Here is a 13367-nt window from a genome sequence, read left to right as displayed (position 1 = left end):
TTTGACTGATGAAGTCTTGTCTGATGCAGAAATCATGAGGCTGCATTTCTGTTCTTTATGGAGTAGCATTGGAGTGTAGTAGATCATCAGGTACACTCAAAATACATGTAACATGTCTCATTGGCAAGGTCATCCCTGGGGGAATTTGATGGCTAGAGTGACTGTAAATTTGCCTGGGGATTAATTTTAACATATTTTAAAATTGTCTGATTTCAATTTTTCTGAACTAGAAGGGCATGAAACTGAGCTAAAAGATTCTCAGCTGTAATTTTAAGTCCCTTGAGTTCAAGGATGATCTCGTAATCCATCCCATGCTTATCATTTAGGTAGCATGTGTTCCCCTATCCACTATAAATGTAATTTTGCTTTGAGGTTTGCCTCGGCTCTTTGCTTGTGGTTATTTTGGAGAAATTATTGATGTTGTTTCTTAAGACAATTTTGTATTTAAGATTCATTCTTCACTCCATTACTTTAGTGCATGCTATTTTCAAGCATATCAACATATATTGTTTTATTGCTTTTGTCATTTTTTCTAGATTCAGCGTTGGTTCAAAGTTTGGTTTTTATATTGATTGAAACACTAGAATTCTCAGTAAGTATAATGTTCATGATCTGTAGGGGAGATCCTTCTTGTGGATTAGTTAGTAGCTTGTTCAGATTTGAGACTTGCAAGTGCAGAACCCACCTGCAACATATTTGTCAATTTTTCTCATTACAGTTAAAGCAATGAAAGCCATTTCAAATGAGAAAATGTTTCACTTTGGGGAGGGGAGTGTTCGTCACATCTCCATCCATTTGTAACATATAGTTTGAAAAAAAGTAGAACATCATGTGAGGAAACGACTAAAGGAGAAGGATGGGAAGCCATAGTTTTCTGCACACTCGTTATGGGCTTCCAGTATACAGATGGAGAAGAGAGCTAAGGTGCAGGCACGGGTGCCTGACAGGGGGAATTAAATGAATGTGAAGGAAGTTTGGTGGGAGGGAAGGTGACCAGCATATCATATATGAGTGAATGGTGTCCAAATACCATCAACTCTTCTGGAAAGGACGTGTAAAGGCAGGGTATGGATGTCCATGATAGCACGAAGGAAACCGATAGCATTATAAAAAATGACACCAGCAGCAGCCGTGTAATTTTGAACCCTTGTTTCTGAGCAGAGTATGGTAGAGGAGGTTCGGTTTTTGCATTCATTTTGGTGCCAGGGTCCACCAGCCGAAAAGAACAGTAGGGAAAATCACTTCCCCTCTTTTCGAAGAAGACGATAGGCCACCTAAACTTGAACTCTGATCAGAAATGAGAAGCTGCACATGACAAAGAAGCAGGAGAGAAATATGTATATGCAGATTTCAACAACTTCAACATCATTCCTACAACTTAGCACACTTGTACACTTTACTTTCCCATATAGTGTATAATTCTGAATTATGCACTCTCAGTGAGGCAATTGGGTTGTTTGACAAATTGCCTCAAATGTTGTGGCCTTAGGGAACACATTTGTAGTCAGATATTTTCAAAATGGGTTAGTTTGAAAGGCTGTAGAAGCCTTTATTTAAATATAAAACAATCTCTTGCCTACTCTCATATTGGAGCTTGCGAAAAGGGCAAGGATGCCTATTGAAGCAAACTAGTAAGGATTTCTATTAGTTGTATGTGCAAGGTTACTGAGTATCATCAAGGCCCTCACTCAATAAAGAATAATTTATGCACAAACACTCTTGAGATCATGGTAAAGATGACCCTCCTTATGGGTTTTGCCTTGTAAACGAGAATGGAGTTGAGTAAAATCACCTAAACAAAATCTTTGCAATAATGATAAATAGAACGGAAAGAAATATACTGTCGTAAAATTTTGTATTAATGTTTTGAATTTGGGGTAAATATGTTGACTATCATTATCTTGTGTTGTAGGGGTAATTGGTCCTTTTGATAATATCATTGATATAAGTAATATGCTGAAAGATCATTGATTTGATTAGGATTAGGATTAGGGAAGTTTGTTTTTTAGTTTGAAAATGATTGTGGTAAAATTTATATCCTTTAGTTCTGTATGAGGTCCTTGTCAAGATTGATCTTTTTAATATCATTATATTTGGAAAAGAGATTATTGTATCATTAATAATTTGTTTTTTGTTTGAAAATGATTGTGGTAGAATTTATATCCTTTGGTTCTGTATGAGGTCCTTGTCAAGATCGATCTTGTTAATATCATTATATTTGGAAAAGAGATTATTGTATCATTAATAATAATTGCGGGGAATGATAGATGTGTGATGATCTCTGTGTTAAGATGTGTTGTACAAGGGATGATAGCTTGTGACTTGTCATCGTGAGAATTTGGGGGAACCTTGTGTTGGATTTAACCCAATTTAAATTATTGATTTATCTGTGCTTAAATATCTTATGATATTTATCCTTCTAAAAATGCTTGAATTAATAAAAGTTCATACCATTATGGGCTACTAAATTACGAGGAAATGTTATTGAGTTCAAAGACCTTGCATTTATATTGTTGCTTTTGGTTGCATGAAGTCAGCTGTTGAATGATATGTGGGAAGTATGATGTTTCTACATTTTATGACAATTGAAAACTGTGAATACACGTTGATTCAAAAACTTATTGTTGCTGTATAAGATCACTTAATGCTGACCATTAAGGTTATATTTTGCATAAATAACAATGACAAATATTATCTTGTCCATGAATTGGGTTATATTAAGAATATTGGGTTACACTATAAGGTAAATGAAATCAAAAGGTTAAGAGCATTACTATATTCTTATTGAGTGCATATATTAACATGACGACGTAATGTATATAATGTTGCCACTTGTCTTTGTATTGATCATTGTTATGTGACCTTGTCGATGCATGTTGTTGTAATAAAATATGATTGTCATATTGATAACATGGAATAATATTATGGTAAGACATCACTTGGAGCCATATTAGTGCTTTGCATAAATTTTACATTTCGAAGATATTTTGGTTATTGTTGTCCCATGTTTTCATATGAATGAATTTATTTTATATCTGGTTATATATATTGTTATTCATGATTCCTATTTATGAATTTGATTCAGAGAATTGTTCTTATAAGAAATTAGTGTCTAAGGTTGTCCTTACAAGAAATTATTGTCTAAGGTAGGCCATTTATAACAAGTGATATTTTAATGCTCAAATAAAGATGATTGATGATCTAGACCATTTGAGGTAGAGGTTATTATATAACCTTGTCTTAGTAATGCAAAATGTTAACACGTTGAACCGATTATTTGAGGTTATTTTATTGCCTCGTTTGCAAGTTCTTGGTTAAGCTAGTCCCTAGGTTCTTTAGGGAAACTACCTTCAAGGCTAATGATCATTGAGGGCAATGCCTCATTGATGTATGTGAACAAATTGATTGAGTTTGGTATTTATATAACAAGGGAAAGTCCAAGTTCTCATTTTAATAGTTGAAATCCTTAGAGAACTACATGGGACTTCAGTCCCATATGGGAGCGAGTGCGTAGGTAGTCCTTGGGCAAGGATTCCCTTGTGAACTTAGGATACAAATAATGAAGTTGTTCCTAAACATAACCATTCATCCTTCTTTAGTGTGCTTGAGCTTGAGGTTATGAACACACTTCCAATTAATGTCCCTTATATATAGGTATGAGTTGACAAAAGACAATCCATCCTCATTAAGCTTATCTAATTTGAGGTTTGTAGTATTTGGATTTCCAAAATCTACTGCAATCTTGGATGGAGTTTGAGTCATTGTCACCATGGTCTTTCTCCTATGTAATGTATGAGAATACCTTTAGACTTGACCCAACTAAAATTATTAGAGCTTTGTGTGATGAACTCTATGGTATAGAGTCTTAGCTCAATGATAAAATGGGAAGATGCATGCTATCCTCAAGATGCTAGAGAGATCTATTCTTTTAAGAATTAAAGAAAAGATGAACTTGGCCATGAACAAGTGAAGAGAAATTGCTAACATGCTAAAGTAAGCTATAATGAGCTAATGGTGAGAGTGACTCTTAATCATTGGGGATGATTTGCTTACTCTAAATATGTACTTGGATTTGTTTTGTGTTAGGATGAAATTTCTTATGCTTGCCTTTGCCAATGTGGGCAACTGACAGTAAGTATTACCATGGATATATATTTGAAACTTAGGGTAAGGGTTCATACCTATTTGGAAAGGGTAGAATTGAATACGGCTAATTGAATTGGCTCCATCCCTTCAATTGGGCGGGATGAGAACAAATCACCGCAGTTCTATAGCTAAAGCATCTCTCTCTCTATTCATACACACATACATACATAAATACATAAATACATACATACTTACTTACATATATGTATATGTATATGTACACACACACACACACAGAGATATATATGTGTGTGTGTGTGTGTGTGTGTGTGTGTGTACTGAATATATGAGACTACATCTATAGATCACCTATGCATGTATGTATGTATATATAATGATGAGTGATAAATGTAGTCAACAATAGAACCCCTACACACACATATATGCTTGGTGGATAATTGTGTGCCAAGCTTTGTGATTGGTGATATACAAAAAAATATGTATTGTAAATTAGGACATTGTTTAATACTAATAGGGGTTTATATATGTATGCAAGTATGTATACACACATATACATATATAATTGTGGATATTTGGGTGCTATTCTTTATGATTGTGATATACCAAAATGTTATGTACTCTAAATTAGGATATTATTTAATATTGTTAATATGGATTTATTTTTTATCTAATAAATAATGTATTTTCAAATAACAAGTGAAAGGAGTGAATGGACTTTCATTTCCTTATGAATTTGTATTGGTTATGTATATGTATTTGGATAGAGGCCAACTTATGTAGGTTCAATGTGATAATTGTATGTTAGATTTTGAATGCAAGACCTATAAAACGATCACATAGCTTAATGGATCCTTTTGGGGTACTATAATTGGATTAACTAGCCTAGGGTTCCCTTAAGACCATATGATTTAGATCAATGTTCTTGTATCCTCTAATATTATAATGGTCTTATAATGCTAAACTGAGCCCAATATGATTTCTTGGCATCACAATTAGGGTGTAGAAAGGGACTCTACAAAGGCATAGGTAGTAGATAATTGTTCTCTTAGCATAGCTTGTCCCCCTCATCCTCAGGTGATCATTGAAATAGTAAAACCTATGATCCATTTATAGATAAGCTTATTGTCGCTCCAATATGATAGGAGTGCACTTTGTAAAAGAAGTATTTAGTTGTATTATAATGTTAGTAAACTTTCATCAATAATATGCAAGTGTTAGATTTTAGGAGCTACTTGATTTTATAGGGTTAGTTAGCTTTCACCACTAACATGCATGTGATATATGCTAGGAACTACACATCTCCAAAGTTTGGCATTGACATTAGTGTATTAGAAGGAATGTGTGCATCTCTTATGTTATGTCTACCTAATTTATTATTCTCAATGTTTTGTTATTAAATTAGTCCAACTGATTGATAATATAGGTTCTATTCTTTGGTCTAGGGTAAGACCATAAGACATATTGATTATATAACTTATCTAGTTGTATAATGAAGCAAATTATTAATAGGATTAGAAATATCATTAATGACTACTCATGTGTGTTCTTACAGTTATGACCTTGTTGGTGATGACAACAAGTTGTATGGGACGTTTATCTCATCATTGTAGCTGAAATTAATCTTTAAAAAAGATGGGACCCCTGATGTGTGAAATGACCTTTCTCTTTTTATCTTAGATATATTTAATAATTATGTGTTAGTGTACTAGGTAAAAGGGGAAGAAGCTTGCATCAAGGATTCAACCACTTCCCTTTTGGATAGATATTCTATGTATGCATGCGATGTATGTATAGATAAAGTCTTCTATTTTGGCATTTGACATGTTATTATTTTCATTCTTAAAAAAGGATATGTAGATAGGGCCATCTTGAATGAAACCTGAAGTATTACGTCTAGATCTAGATATTTGTCTTGTTGCATGAGCTTATCTTATTCATTGCAAGATTGTGCATTTGTGTTGTTGAGCTACTATTGTTGTTGCGGTTGAGTAAGGTTCTGAAACTAAATTTTCTAGTTGGAAAGAAGTTGCTTAGTTGATCAAGAAGATATTGAAGGTGTAAGGAAATTTTAAAAAATTGTAGTAACTATGTTGGTTATTATAATGTTTTTGATTACATGAAAAACAGGTTTTGAAGGGACCTGAAACCCTTTACAAATAAAAAAAGGGATAGAACTAGATCGCTCAACAAAGAGGAGAGAGCCACAACCAAAAAACAGAGTCTGCCCCAAAAGACAACAGGCAACCCAACCAAAGATAGGGCCAGAAAAACCAGCCCAAACAACTAACCATAAGGGCCCTCAAGATTTACAACTGGCCTTGTGGGAACGAAGAGTCATATCAAAAGAACGCTTGGGCGTCTTTGAATGCTTCCCCTTTATAGTAATCCATCCTTCTTCAACTTTAGCTGCCGCAACAGACCAATCCGAAGAGCCCATCACTGATCTATCCGGATTGGAAGAAAAAACATCAGTAGAGGGAACAACAACCATCACGGACACATGACCACATCCAACAGATGGAGCAATAGTTGTATCAACACACAGTGAAGCAACTAGCGAGGTAAGAGACAACAAACCATTTTCAGCAAAAGAGAGAACGACATCCTGTATCACAACATCTTTAATCACATAAACATCCTTTGTGGCATTCAAAGAATCTTTCTTCGCCATTAAAGAATCCGAACCAACCATAGTAGAAACCCCAACATCCTGCGACTCTTTAGAAGAGTCTAAAGATTTCTTTACGATCGTATAATGCTAGTATTAGGCCCCTGACCACCATGAAGCCACTAGATTTTTCTTCTCCAACCCACAATTCCCAGCCGCATGACCAGTTTTAAAGCTTCTACGACACCTGAAAGGAATACCTTCGTAATCCAAAGATTGGACCCAGCTGCCAAAAGAGAAATTAATGACAATCTCAGCTGGTAGTCCTTTAGACACATCTAGCTCCACCAGAATGCGAACAAAAGTAGTATGATAAAGCTCAAAGGATTCATTATCCACCATAATGAAATTCCCAATAGCATCACCTATTTCTTGAAAGAGAATCAAACCACAAATGGATAGGAAGGTAAGGAAGCCAAACCCAAACCAGAATTTTGTTGAACTTCTTAGAAAGGGGGTTAAAATCAGAGTGCCAGGGTTTGGCCAAAAGCGACATATTATCTTTCTTATAGAAAAAGCTTTCACACAAATTTTTTCTTCTATCCTTAGCATTCTCAAATTTAGCAACAAAGAAACCTTTAGCCATATTGTATATGTGAACATTACCAGAAATAAGATGATCCTAGTGTTGAGAGATCCATTTATGCAGCTCTGGGAGGCTGGGCCAAATAACCCTGAATCTACAGATAACACTATGTTCTGTAAAAACCTTCACATTGTTCTCTATTTCCCGATCGATATCCTTATTCACATTGATAGAGGCGACACAGGAGACTGGGATAAACCCCCTGCCTCCCCCTCTGCGTAAATTAGAGGCATTAGATGGATCCCGCGACACCCAAGCAGATTCGGGGCTAGGGCCCTCAGCAACCATCGACACCCAGGAGACTCTTGCACGACCAGGTGCAACGACGACGACCATATCCAAGTTACCGTCAGGGAGAGAAGATGCAAGGGAGCGGACATGAGCATTTTCGAAAAACCTAAGAGCAGATGGAAATGTTTGGTTATTATAATGTTGTAATGGTGAAAAATTAGGGTTAGGGTTAAATTAAGATAATAAAACCCCTAAATGAACTAATTAACCATCACATTAGGGAGGAGATGGAATTTAATAGATGTAGCCTTAGAAGATTAAGAGTCTGATCAAATTCCAACCTTCTTTGGTAGGGCCCTTCTCCTCAAATTGAATTGTTGAAGATTAGAGCAAGATAGTGAACTATTGAAGTAATTTGACAAAACCAGTAAGCTACAAATGTTGTATGGAGCCACCAACCTAGATTTGAGAAAAATAACATGTTTCAGATATGTTCCCAGAAGTTTGGGCTGATTTTTCAGGACCGGGTAGTATCAATTCGCAATGGTCCTCTAAATTTCTCGTCATCGAAAGCTGAATTTGTTTGTCTTTGTGAATTTTGTTGATCCTCTTGATTACAACTCTGTACCTATTTTTGTACACAAAGAAATGGTGAAATATGTTGGGACTAGGGGTTTGGTTTAGGTCAAACCCCAATTTTGGAATTAACCATGAAATTGAATTGATGAATGTAAATGAAAGACTGTAGTAAAATGTTTTCCTTTTAAGGGAAAGACTGGAAATGATTGAAACACTAATGATATACCTCATTTAAGTTTTGTTTGTCTCCACAAAGGAATTAGGGTTTCATGTAGGTTCTTTTCATAAAACATAGATCATGAATACCATCTCCAATGCTTGATGAAAGACTGATTACTTGCTCACTTGAATTTGCTAGAGTGTAGATCTCGATTTGAATTCATTAGGTTTTAAAATGAGAGGGGTAGACCTCCTTTTATACTTGCTTGTCAAAAATCCAATTGAATTTCCGCAACAGGCCGATAGAGGGCTAGTTTTCTCACTCACCAAAGATGATTGTTAGAGGGGGCCAATTTGGGGCCTATTTAAGAGGCCCATGACATATACACCCTGGTCTTGATTTAGGACCAAGGCATGGTATGTCTTGGTCCCGATTTGGGACTAGGGCATGATACGTCCTGGTACTAGAAATCAAGACTCCAAATTGGGGGTTAAGCTGGAAAATTGATGAAAATGTAAAGTAGATGGGTGGTGTGAACATAATTAGTATTACGATAAGGCCTTAGAAGACGAATGCCAAAGTGAGGCCTAAGTGAGGACAAAATTATAGGTGAGTACAATTTAGGACACTAAAAATGCATTAATTCTAAGCTTTCATTTCTTATTTATCAATTTATTGAAAGTTTAAGGTTTCCTTTGGTACCACCATATACTTTGATTTAACCTTTCACTTAGATGGTTTCTCCACCAGTCGTTAGTCCTATTTTCCATTTGAGTATATACACCTTTATCCTTTTGTTAAATATTGTAATAATATATATTATGCAAAGGGGCCACTAGATAGGAAATAAAAGAACCCAAAGTGGCAAGAGGAACAACACAAGAAGGGAACTATGCTTAAGACCATGCTACTAATAATCTATGCCTAATGACATCCTCTACCTTTATGTAGTTAGGATGGATTCTTTCTCAGCAAGTGTATACAAATTTAACTTGGAGGAATTGGTTGAAGCAATGAACCACACTCACAAATATAAGCAAAATTGCACAAACTCTGTTGGTTGTATATTTTTCATTGATGTGACCAGCTTTGTGTTTGGGTTCCATTTTGTTTTAGAGTGTTGTTGGATCTTCATGTCTGCTGGAGTTTGTACAGGAGGTTGTTGAATTAACAACACATTTTTTTTTTATCCATATCGTGTTTTTGGCGTGATTTGATATATAGTTCAAAGTTGTTTTCGGGTGATACTGGCTGTGCACACCACTTGGATGCTGGGGTTTGTTTGAATCATTTCTTGCGTTGTTAGTTCTACACCTTCTGAGTGTGGTTGCTGGTTGCTTAAGATACATTTTTTATAAAGATTGAATCTTCTAGGTGGACAGTTACATAAGCGACTCTTAACTAAGTTCTCTTTTTGAAGTTTGGGATGTGAATTAATGTTTTTGGGGACGTTAGATTGAGGCTAAAAAAAGTTCTAATGAATTGGAAATCTCGATTAAGAAATGTATGAGTGATGACTTAAGTCTGAATTGGAATGATGTGAAAAGGTGGTTAAGCAGTCTGAGAAGTCATTTTTGCTGTGTATCGTGCCGAGTCGACAATGTTGGAAGCTACATGTTTCATTTCAGTCTGGGTAGTGTTCTAAATATTTTTGTTAGAAGCCTTGTGTATTTGTGCTGAATGATATTGAAAGGGTCTGCCTAAGCATGTAGAAGAAATTTCAGTTGCAGTGGCTCAATTTGTGACAATTGAAGGCGATTGAATCTACAATGTAAAGATTTGCTTTAGAGTGCTCATGCTCATGTCATCCTGATAGTAGCAATATGTATTCCTTGCAATCTGTGCTATATATATTTCATGGATAATGAATAAGTATTCTCTGTGTCAAAGTGTTTTATACATTTCAGTATAAAATTGAGATATAACTTTTGTAATTTCTTGCATTTATGAAGGTTGAAGCCTTTATGTGTATTGTTGAAATTTAAAGATTAGAAGTTGGTGCTTCAGTTGTAAAAGAGGTTGAAGCCTCAATAAGCTAGAGTTGGAGCTCTATTATGTAACTGGGTTGGTGCCCATCCTTTTGCAAGTTAGTGAATATTGTGGTTTTTTACCCTGTTGGGTTTTCCACGTGATAGAATTCTGGTTTTTGTCTTTCTGAATGTGTTGTTATCAGTCTTATGCCTTTAAAAGTTATTAAAATCCTAAAATACTGATTCACCCCCTCCCCCTCTCAGTATTCTCTGTTAGTTTTTCAATTGGTATCAAAGTGAGTTCTCTCTGGCAAATCTTATAAGTCTGAGAGTAGGTCCTTCTTGTGTCAAAAATGAGTGCCTTAGAAGGTCTAGCTACAAACTGAGCACCTCTGTTTGATGGTGCAAATTATGCCTTCTGGAGTATCAGAATGAAGACATAAATTATGTCCTTAGGGTTTGATGTCTAGATGAGTATTGTGAATGATTATACTGATCCAACTACACCTCCTACATATCCATATGCTAAGAAGGAGTTCAAGAACAATGCCAAAGCAATGAATGCACTTCTCTATGGTATCTCAGAATCTGAGTTTGTCAAAGTAATGCATTGTGAAACAACCAAAGTAGTTTGGAAAGAATTATTTAATGCATATCATGGTGTTGATAAAGTTCAAAAAGAAAAACTTCAGACTTATAGAATGCAGTTTGAGAGTCTTAAAATGAAGGAGGAGGAGAGTACTGTAGTCTATTTTCTGAGAGTTGATGAAGTGGTAAATGCCTTGAAAGGTCTTTGAGATACGGTTGAAGACAAAACTGTGGTTCATAAGATTTTGCGCACGCTGCCCCTAAAGTTGATGCCAAAGTTTCTGTTGTTGAAGAAATGTCAAACTTGGACAGGCTCACTGTAGACAAGCTGCATGGAATCCTGACTGCGTATGAAATGCATACCAATGTTGAGAACTCATCAAAAAGAGAGACAACCTTTAAAGCTTCAAAGAAGGGTAAAGAAAAGGAGCAAAAATCCAGCAAAAGCTCAGAAGAAGATTCAGAGGATGAAGATGCTCATCTTGTTAGAAAATTAAAAAGAGGATCTGGTAAATTCAAGGGAAAGCTGCCTTTGAAGTGCTTTAACTGTGGGAAGATAGATCACTTTGCATCAAAGTCTCCCTATGAAAAAGAAGAGGACAATGATGATGAAAGAAGTTCAAAGTTCAAAAATCCCAAGAGGTTTGTGAGAAAAGGAAAGAAGTTTCAAAGACTCAAGAAAAGTCTTTATTCAAAAGAAGATAGTGATTCCTTTCTTAGCAATGAGGAAGAAAATCAAAATGATGAAATTTTGTTTATGGCTGTAGAAGACACTCAAGAAGAAGAAAAATATTTTGATGAAGAAGTAGAGGTTGATCTTGAACAAGAGCTGATTAGTGCTCTAAATGAGATTAAAAAATTAAAGAGGAAAAATTAGAATCTTAAGCAATTGTTACAAGAAGAGAGTAACAATTTTTCTGAGAAATCTATGGCTTTAGAAGCTGCTAAAAAGATGGTTGCTGATCTGAAAATTCAATCCGAAGAAGCAAGAAAGACAGATGAAGAGCTGATAAAACAAATAAAAGAAAAGGAGCTAAATTGTGAGAAACTTGAAGCTGAAGTTGTTTCTTTGTGTAAAATTGTATAAACTTCTAAGTTGTAGAGCTTGGAGTTCGAATCACAAAAGAGTACTTTAACTCTTGATGGTCTACTGGATTCACAAAGACCATCTTGTGAAAAGCAAGGAGTTGGACATGAAGAGGGTCAATCTTGCAAACCACCTAAATAAGAGCAGCTGAATACCAAAGCTAGAGGTATAAGAATTTCTTATGGCAATGATAGAAAATTTGATTTTCAAAGATTCAACAATTCCTTCTTTAATGGCTACTACTATACTTGTAATTATTATGGTCACAAAGCCATAAACTATATGAGATATCTAAGGAGGATTGTTAACTTTGAAAGTAGAAATTCATTTGCTCCTTTACGAAACTACAATATTATTTGTTATAAATGCAATAACTTTGGTCATTCTGCAAGGTTCTGTGAAAGTGTTTTGACAGATAAGTCTAAGAAGTGGTTCAAAATGAAAAAGAGGAGAAAAACAAGAAATCGTGGAAGAAGAAGGAGCAGCCTAGTCCTGAAGTAGCTTTACTTGTGCAAACAACCTTTCTTGCACAAAATGAGAAGGATATATGGTATGTTGACAGTGGCTGCTCTAGGCATATGACGGGTGACAAGAGTAAATTTAATACTTTTAAAAGGATGAATGGTGGTAAAGTCAGGTTTGGAGGTAGTTCTTCTGCAAGAGTTGCAGGTATAGGCACCCCTGTTTTAAATGATGGTGAGACTAAAGTAGAGAATGTTCTTTATGTCAAAGGCTTAAAACATAATCTATTGAGTGTCAGTCAGTTATGTGATCAAGGATATGATCTTTCTTACAATTGAAATTGTTGCACTATAAGAAAAAGTGAAAAGCTAATTGCTAATGCTACTAGGACAAAAAACAATCTTTATATTCTTGATGATTCTAACAGTGAAAATTGTTGCTTAAGTCAGTATGATGAAGCTTGGCTATGGCATAGAAGATTTAGACATATGAATTTCGACAACTTGATTCAAATTAGCAAGAAGGAAGCTGTAAGAGATATGCCACAACTCAAAAAACCAACTGATGTAGTTTGCAAAGACTATCAAATGGGGAAGCAAACAAGAACTAGTTTTAAACCCAAAGACTTATCCAGTTCCAAACCACTTGAGTTAGTCCATACTGACCTATGTGAACCAACTAGAACAACAAGCTTGCAAGGTGAAAAGTTTTATGTTGTTGATAGATGACTTTAGACGTATGACATGTGTTACTTTTTTGAAAGAAAAATAAGAGGCTTTAGAAAAAATGAAAGGATTTAAAGCATTGGTTGAGAATGAAATGGATTTGAAGATTAAATGTATGCACTCTGATAATGGTGGCGAGTTTACTTCTAATGAGTTTGTGAGTTTTTGTGAGCAACATGGAATTAGGAGACAAGTTTCAACACC

The 13367-nt window shown here is 35.3% G+C and overlaps 2 protein-coding genes across 5 annotated transcripts in view; both read left to right on the top strand.

Annotated features, from left to right (window-relative positions):
- Positions 1 to 448, top strand: part of LOC131040901 (uncharacterized) — a 42564-nt gene extending 42116 nt beyond the window's left edge. For all 4 annotated transcript variants that reach the window (XM_057973856.2, XM_057973857.2, XM_057973854.2 and 1 more), the window contains one exon: positions 30 to 448. In XM_057973856.2, the coding sequence (XP_057829839.1) occupies positions 30 to 38 (9 nt within the window). In that variant the 3' untranslated portion in view covers positions 39 to 448. The remainder of the gene's footprint in view (positions 1 to 29) is intronic.
- A 10323-nt stretch (positions 449 to 10771) lies between these two features.
- On the top strand, positions 10772 to 11766 carry LOC131057276 (uncharacterized). The gene is made up of 2 exons (XM_057991450.2): positions 10772 to 11090; positions 11132 to 11766. Exons 1-2 carry the CDS (start codon positions 10772 to 10774, stop codon positions 11764 to 11766), a joined length of 954 nt encoding a protein of 317 aa, XP_057847433.2.
- Positions 11767 to 13367: the final 1601 nt, after the last annotated feature.

Source organism: Cryptomeria japonica, chromosome 10, assembly GCF_030272615.1.
Source record: "Cryptomeria japonica chromosome 10, Sugi_1.0, whole genome shotgun sequence".
Classification (NCBI taxonomy): domain Eukaryota; kingdom Viridiplantae; phylum Streptophyta; class Pinopsida; order Cupressales; family Cupressaceae; genus Cryptomeria; species Cryptomeria japonica.
The sequence above is the reverse complement of the archived record's forward strand: the minus strand, read 5'-3'. Positions and strand labels throughout refer to the sequence as shown.

Excerpts from the sequence above, each read along its gene's own strand:
- LOC131057276 (XM_057991450.2), top strand. The coding sequence starts at position 10,772 with ATGAGTATTGTGAATGATTATACTGATCCAACTACACCTCCTACATAT. Across the intron at positions 11,091-11,131 it reads AGTGGTAAATGCCTTGAAAG|ATTTTGCGCACGCTGCCCCT; the intron begins GTCTTTGAGATA and ends GTGGTTCATAAG.